Here is an 8,849-nt window from a genome sequence, read left to right on the forward strand (position 1 = left end):
ATGGAAGTTGATGGAATTGTTGAATATTGAATATATAGCTTGGAATACTTTTGGTTTATGTTTGAATGGTCTTATATTAGTATGTGAATATGAAAATATTGATATCGGGTTGTAAGTGCAAAGTTGGATTTGGAATTGTCGCATTATTTGGAAAATAAGACTATTTACGCTAGAATGCGTTCCTAGTCGATTATTGATGTTGTATATATTGTTGTTGGTATGGTTGTTGTTGTTTTAGCCGAGTTTTAACCTCGGGGATGATATATATATAGGGGAGATGCTGCTCAAATTTTTATAGACAAGAATTGGTTAAGGTTGAAATTTTAAGTCTTATGAATAGTAAATTGGTAAATGTGACCATTTGTAGGTTTTGGACGAAACGGGATTTGAGTTTTGGCAAGCGTAAAGGGTAAGAAAGGTATGTAAAGCTATCCCGATTCTTCTCTTGGCATGTCCTAGATGTACTAGGCTTGGATTTACGCCTCGGGGAATATTCTTTCCATCGGAATCCGCGTTTGAAATCGTCGCTTTTTCATTCAATAGAATTGAATTCCTTAAGTATGCTTTGATGAAAAATTATGAAAATTTTTCCCAAATTGCTTACGAAGTTATGGAATGTCCTAGAACCTTTGTAGGTGACCCCATAAGCTTAAAAATACGTAATTTGAGCCCACCGCTTCATTGGTTCCGAGGTGGGCCCACTATTTCCAATTTTACCCTTTATGTGTCTATGACTTGTCTTCGAGCGTTTTCGTTAGAGATACTCTAACTACTCCTTTATCTACTAAATAAAAACTATTTTAAATATTTCATTAAGTCTTATAAATTGTTTTGAATCCTGAAAACGATCTCGGATAGATTATGCCTCCGTAACCCGTTATGACATCTAAATTTACTTACTATGTTTCCGTCCGATTTCATTGATTTGATTTGACATTCGATATGCCTCATTGAGTCTCTGGAAATATATATATATATATGGTATTTTTAGTGCATTAGTTTCTCACTACTCCGTTCGTGGATGCCTCAATGTTTCCCCCACTGAGCCCGGGCCAGGATATGTTGTCAAGCGTGATCCTTTGCATTGTTCGCCGTGCCTCGATGTGAGGGGGCAGGTATACGCGTACATGGGTTTGTGGAGTATGTTGTGCCATGTACGCTTGTTCTGATATGATTTGCTATGGCCATCTGATATGACATATTATGTTACGGGGTTATGCCCCTGTTCTGATTCTTCTGTGTTGTGGCACCAGCGTCGGGAGGGTGGCCACGTTCTGTCTGCCGAGTCCCTTGGCAGGGGCCGGATTTGATGTGACATATGTTTCTGTACACACTCTGCATGTTTTGAAAATATGTATCTGATACTTTTGGTTTTCTATTTACTTTCTGTACGTTCTGTACCAGTTATGATTTTGTTTCTGTAATTCAGGCTTTGCATATTCAGTACATATTTCGTATTGACCCCCTTTCTTCGGGGGCTGCGTTTTCATGCCGCGCAGGTACCGACGACAGGTTTGCTGATCTGTCCGCTTAGGATCTTATTCTCCTATTTTGGAGCGCTCTCTTATCCAGAGCCCATCTTTTGGTATAGTCTGTCACTACTGTATATATATATTCTCGTTCATGGGTACGGCGGGGCCCTGTCCCGTCATATGATTCTGTCGGTCTGTTTAGAGGTCTGTGGACATGTTTGTGGGTTGGGGTCTTTCTGTACATATGCGTGTATATGTTGTGTTTGGGCGATCTCATTCGCCGCGGCGGCCGCATATGTTTAAATGTTGCTTCGTTGGCCCTGTGTGGTCTTTTGTTGGTATTTTCTGTGCGCAGGGTTATTTTGGATAGCCTGTAAAACAAAGGAAACTCTGCCGAAATTTTTCTGGAAATTATCTAACTTTGAAATATAGCCTTGTCGGCTTCCGCTATATACTTGAATGCGTTTGATAAAATTTGAGATAGCATTTGATAGATGTGTTCGGGTGCTCAGATCGGGCACTAGTCACGGCCTATGGGGTTGGGTCGTGACAACTTGTAAGTTGAAGTGGCTGAGAGGTCTGTTGTTAAGTTTAGGTATACAACATCCCAAGGCGATCAAATTGTTTTGTGATAGTCAGTCCGCTTTGCACATCGCAAAAAATTCGGTTTTCCATGAACGAACAAAGCACATTGAGGTAGATTGTCACTTTGTTCGTGATGCAATTAATGAAGGTTTGATTTCTCCGTCACACGTTTCAACATCTTCACAATTGGCAGACATGTTTACCAAAGTTCTCGGCAAAATCAACTTGGTGAATGAATGGAATAAATCAAGATTCTATAGTTTATATATATATAAATATATATATATATATATATATATATATATATATATATATAATTTCAAACTTTTTAAATGTAAGACTTGACCCATAAGTTTATATTTGTAAAAAAAGACCCATAAAACTTTTAAATGTACCAATGTTGGTTCGTCTTCTGAGTCATCTAATTGGAAAATGCATGCTCAGCGTGAAGAGATTGTTTGTACCATGTGGGAGGATTATATTAAAAGTAGTTACATTACTATTCATGGGAGGATTATTTTTTACTAGACCACATATATTGGGACAGATGGAGTAACAGTATGCAATTATATTTTTAACATATTGATTAAAAAAAAATTATACCAATAACAAATAAATTATTATGAAGCAAAAAATAAAATTGAAAAAAAATGAAAAGAAAAGCATCTAAGGAAGTTTGTTTTTGTCATTAGGTTGAAGGTGCCTTAGCAGGTATGAGTCTTTAGGCTCTGGAAAAGTTGATTTAGTTGTCACATAATACAAGAAAAATTTACTTTTTCAGATTCTTCGACTTTAAAAATTTATTCTGAAGGCGCTTTTGAAAAGATGAGTCCTTCTCCAAAGTTTGACATATCCACTGAAGGCTCATGAGTAGCAGAGCACCTTTAGAGTAAATATATTTAATGTCTATTTTTAGACGTGAATCGCACACTGAAGGTGCTACGTTAGACATGCATTTTCACCATTTAAGTTACGAAAATTCTAACAAACCCATTTGTTGGATTTGTCCCTCAAAAGACACTATTTCTGTCAAAAATTTCATTATTGTCTTGCAAACTAGAACAGATGATAAGAATGGAAATTCGGCTGATTCTTCTTTAATTACTTTTCTTCTTTTGATGATTATAACAATGGTGGTGGAGGTGATGATAATAATGGTAGAGGGGAGGGATAAGGAGCAAGAAAGAGTGATTGGTGGTAGAAGTTGTGGCAGGAAGAGAAAAGTAAGAAATAAAAAAAATTTAAAATTCAAAATTAGGGAGAAGGGTCAAATTTGCACTTGAACTTTGGGAAAGTGTAAAATTTGCCTGAACTATGCGAAAAGTTCAAATTTATCATCAGTTTGATGTGAAGCTCCTACTATTTAAAAATAAGAGAAAATTTATTTTATTTCACATAGTTCAGGGGCAAACTAGACACCAACCAGTAACGGCGAGGGCATATTTGACCCCAACTATTCATGGAAGATAAATTTGTTCGGTTTTGAATGTTCAAGGGCAAATTTGACCCTTTGTCAATAGGATGATAAAATTAGCTCAAAAAAAAATATGATTCATCCAAATTTATTGATCCGCTCATTTTTTTCTTCTCTATTTTTCATGTAAAATTTATTCAGACACTCAACATTTGTGTGATTCTATTACTTTATTAATTGGACCGTGACAAAAGAATTGAAACATTAATTCTTTGTCCACGCCCCTATTCTCTTCTCTACTTCCTTTTTTTTGTAACTTCTCTCTGTCTGTCTTTCTCTTTCTCTTTCTACTCTCCTTCCCTAGATACTCTATCATTTCTCTCTTTTTTTCCCCTTTTCTGAAAAGAAAATTGAATTTTCCTCTTCAATTCTTTATTTCCCTTCTAATTAGAAATTGAAAACTTGTTAATTATAAGGGCGCTTAACCAAGGAAAAGAAAAAAAAACTTATAAGGCTCTTCCAAACCTTCACGACTCAGCATTAGGGGTGTTCATAGTTTCGTTAAAATTAAATAGATCCAGATTGCAAATCAATTAAATAAATCGATAGTTATTAGGAGTTGATTTATTTTGATTTTAAGTTCTTAATTGATGAGTTGGTTTGGGTCAATTTTTTATTAAAACAAAAATCAAATTGATGTAGTCGACTTTTTAATTATTAAAACTAAATTAAATCAAATATAATGCATATCCATCTGTATGATTTTTGACGTTTTGGCTCAGTGTTTTAAGAAATCTAATGGTATTTCTTTCTTGCATTTTTGTTTTCTTACAATTAGGGAAGACTTTTTCATCTCTTTCCAACTTACAATTTGTTATTACCCTTTTATTGGAGGAGAAATAATTTTCTTTGGTTATGGAGGAAATGCTTAAGATAAGTTTTAATCAAGTAAAAAGAGTTTATAAGAACTAAAACCTTTTCTTTTAGGTAAATCTCATAGTTATTTTTGAATAAATGAGTTTGGATTCATGAATTTTTTTTAAGAAATGGACTAACATGTGTAAAGTATATTAGCCGAATCGAGATACAAAATTTAATGAAAACATAAACAAAGTATTTAAAATTATATATATATATATATATATATATATATAAAAGTTGTGTATATTGTTTTATCAGTTTGGCTCGATTTATTTTTAATAAAATCAAACAAAATATTATCAGGGTTTTAAGAACTTAAAATAAAAATAAATCAACTCCAAATATATTATCTATTTATTTAATTGATTTGCGATCTGAATCGATTTAAGTTTAACCAAAGAACACCCCTATTGCTGACTCGTGAAGGTTTGGTAGACCCTTATAATTTTTTTTTTGGGTCAAGCACCCTTATAAATTAGCAGGTTTTCAATTTCTTTCTAATTAGAAAGGAAATAAAGAATTGCAGGGCCGTCGCGTTTTTGGAGAAAAGAAGTGCTACATGATATATTAACATCATGTATTATACTGCACAACATGATAATCGAGGATGAGCGTGATCTTAATGCACCAATTCAAGATGCTTGAGAAGGTCCAACTCCAACAGTAAAAATGTTAGTATATGAAAATTATTGATTTGAACAATTTTTAGCTCGACACAAAAAAATTAAGAACAAAGATGCTCATTTTGCACTTCGTAATACATTAGTAGAGCATTTATGAGAGCAACGTACTAATCATGGACGTTGAATATTTATGTAGAAATTAAAATAAATTCTACCTTAATGTAATAGTATTTATTTAATTATATTTTATCAATGATTTCACTTTTATTTGAATTATCCATTAATATGTATAACGTATAATATTTGCTTACAATTTATATTATTTAAAATTTTATGGTATAAAATAATTTTATATTAAATGATTATATAACAAAGGATTATGAATTACATGGGATGGATATGTAAAAAAGAAAAAAGGAAAGGATTTTTTTTTTATGAAATTAAAAATAAAATTTAAGTAAAAGAAAATAATATAATATAAAAGAAAGAGAAGAATATAAAAAAAATATTATTTTTTAGTGCAAAAAATAATACAATGGGTTGAAATTAATTTACACCATTTTGATGTTTGCGTCATTTTAGTGCACAAAATGGTGCAATGGGATAGAGATGCCCTCAAGTGTTATAAAAAAGTTTCATAGTTAGTATTATTATGACATGACACTTGAAAAAAATGTGACTACTAGAACCTTCACTTTGATAATTACAACTATCAGAAATGTAACGAAGATAAGGGCAAGTAACAGTGAGATAAAAAAAATCAGCTTTCCTCGATATTGATATTAGTTAGTACTAAAGGAAAAGTTTTATGCTGAGTGAGGCACAACTATTATTAGTTGTGTGAGAGGGATTGTTTAATTGATTTTATAATGCGGGACCCATCACATCATCTCACCCCACCTGCTCCCGTTCTCTCCAATCCACTGTTTTTTGTTGCCTCCTTTCCCTCGCTCTTCACTCTCCTCTTTTTACACATTTTCTATTTTCATCAAACTTTGGAACCAATTTTATTATATGGAGATCATAATTCTTTAAGACATTTTGAGTAAATTTTATTGATGGTCATCTAATTATAAGAATTTTGACTAAATTTTATTATATGAATAGTTTATGTTTTTATTATAAGGGTTATTCGATTTTAAAACTTATCAAGCTTTTTTTTTTTTTTTTTTAATTTTCACCTAAAAATCATTCATCTTTAAAGTTTACAACATAACTATTTTCTTTTTTATTGTCATATAAAAGTCATTTGACATTGGCCAAATTAACTAAAAAATAAATTTTACCTGAATTTTAATATAGTACAAAAAATATTGCATGGCTCTCCTAAATAAGTTAATTAGTTTCAAAATGAATTTCAAAACCTCCCCCAATAATTTGCATCATGACGCTAAATTAGTTGTGGTGTGCAATATTCCATTTGCTTTCCTTATTTTGATTTCTTGTGATAATTTCAACTCATTATCATTAATGTCAAATAATATGATTTGACTGTTTTTCCCTTGCTAATATACTCATTTGTATAGTAACTTTCATAAACACCTTTTAAAAATAGAAAAATAAGTTTTATAAGATCAACCTTTTAATTGGACGTCTTTTATGTAGTAAAAAAAAGTAAAAAAAGTGATTCTTCTGTGATAAACATTAAAGTTAAATGACAGTTATTGTCACAAAATATAATAAAATAATTTTTGTGTGATAAGTTTAAAATTGGATGACCACCGATAAAATTTATATAAATATTCTTCCATTTACTATCCAGGGTTTTAATTTCCTCACATTTCAATTTTTTTACTTACCATAATTTTTGCTCTCATATAATAAAAATAGAGAAAAAATGATTTTTAGATTTTACTACTCTTCAAAAACACCGGCAGAATTCCATACAAAAAAGATAAAGGAGAGGTAAAGTTTTGCAAAGAAAAAAGAACATAGGTCTTTGATTGCTTGGAAAGTGGACCTACAGTCCACTTGTCAATGATCTGCTGCTTCTGCCACCTCTATAAATTGGACCGTCAATAATAGAATTTTGTAAGCAAAATACACAACATACACTATCCAACATGAAGTCCATTTTCAGCTTCCTCTTGCTTGCTACTTTCTGTTTGCTTCCCTTTGTGGCTTTTTCATCAACTTGCACTTGCGACAATCCCATTTTCCTGCCCACTACTACTGATGACGACAACGGTTTCCCCCTCCTTGAACTTCCTGAAGTGTTGGACAGTAATGGCGAACCACTCCGAGTAGGCGAAGAGTACCGCATTCTCTCCGCTACCTCGGAAGCTCGCAGAGGGGCAGTAGGCTTGGCCAAAATTGGAAACGCCAAATGCCCAAACGCCGTGGTCTTGCACCCAGGGGACATTCAACTAGGCCTGCCCGTTAAATTCTATACTAGGCACCCTGGTCCTCCGCCTCTTAATGTGATACGTGAAACTAATCAGATTAATGTTATGTTCTCGACTCCAAATACACAGCGCTGTGATAACGAAAACTTTTGGATGGTTGATAAACCTGACGAGACTGCACAGGGGCTTAGGTTCGTGGTAACTAGTCGTGTCCCAGAAGTTCCAGACGGCGTTTTTCAGATTGAGAAATTTACTAAGGCATCACCTTTTTACAAGATAAGGCATTGTCCCGACCGATCAACATGTCCAAAATGCCCCTGTTCAGACGTGGGATTGACATCCCAGAGTGGACACAGTCGTCTGGCTCTCACTAACCAGCCTTTTTCCTTCATCTTCAAGAAAGTCCAGAAGAGTTGTACTGATGCATAATTAATATCCTCATAATTAATTATGCTTAACCTGGCTTTCTAAATAATGTGGATATTGATCTATCGCTTGTATGTATTTTCGATATTCCGTTCTATGTAATACTGCTTATGAAGCATATGAATAAAGAAGCTAGGTTCTAAATTTATTAATCTTCTCTATTATTTCCACAATATATTGAGATATTTTATTATTATTATTATTATTATTATTATTATTGTAATAATAATAATAATAATAATACAAGATAGAACTCCAAACAAAAAGGAATACACAAGAATGCAAGATGCACTCACAATAAGAAAGAAAACTGTTGAAGGTAGATTATTTCATCCATTGGTGAGATGTTTAAGCATAAGGGTGTCAAATGGGACGCTCGGTTGGGCAGAATAATGTAATGATCGAGTCAATAAATGAACATATTAATGAGCCGTCTAAAGAATATTTGTATTGGGATGAGCTAGCTAGGTAAAGATTGTTAAATAACGGCTCATAACCACCCGTCGAACTCTTACGAAATATTAAATTTTTTGTGTTTAGTTTCTTTAAATTTGCTTAGTTATCAAGCATGTCCAACGAGACTTTTTTTCTCTTGCTATATACTATAACCTTTTAAGCTAGGAGAAAAGTTAAAAAAAAATATTTTGCCATAATTTATTATGGGTCAATTGGACTACATATTTAACCCAACTTTTAGATGATTCAAATTAAGCAGAAATGAGCTGAGTTTAGAAATGAGGGGTATATATTAACCGTCCCAATTTAACTTCATGAATCTGCAATGGGCATCCTCCGGAAGGACACTCATTTCATTTTTGGTCTTTGCTAACACGTCTTCAACAATTTTAGATTCTTCCTCCTACTCCATCTTCTTTTCCCTAGGTATAGGTAGTTTCACAGGTAACCGATAAAAGTATGAAAATTTTATTTTCTTTGTGAATTCGTACAAAAAAAATTCTTACCTACTTATGAATTTATCTATGGATTATTTTTGCAGATTTAATTGGGGATATCATATTACCTAGAAATTTATTTGGGATTTAGTTACAGCGATTTTACTTGG

The 8,849-nt window shown here is 32.8% G+C and overlaps 1 protein-coding gene across 1 annotated transcript; it reads left to right on the plus strand.

Annotated features, from left to right (window-relative positions):
• The first annotated feature begins 7,030 nt into the window (after positions 1 to 7,030).
• Positions 7,031 to 7,938, plus strand: LOC132632421 (cysteine protease inhibitor 8-like). The gene has a single exon (XM_060348346.1). The coding sequence runs from the start codon at positions 7,079 to 7,081 to the stop codon at positions 7,787 to 7,789; it is 711 nt and encodes a 236-aa protein (XP_060204329.1). The 5' UTR covers positions 7,031 to 7,078; the 3' UTR covers positions 7,790 to 7,938.
• Positions 7,939 to 8,849: the final 911 nt, after the last annotated feature.

Source organism: Lycium barbarum, chromosome 3 (assembly GCF_019175385.1).
Source record: "Lycium barbarum isolate Lr01 chromosome 3, ASM1917538v2, whole genome shotgun sequence".
NCBI lineage: Eukaryota > Viridiplantae > Streptophyta > Magnoliopsida > Solanales > Solanaceae > Lycium > Lycium barbarum.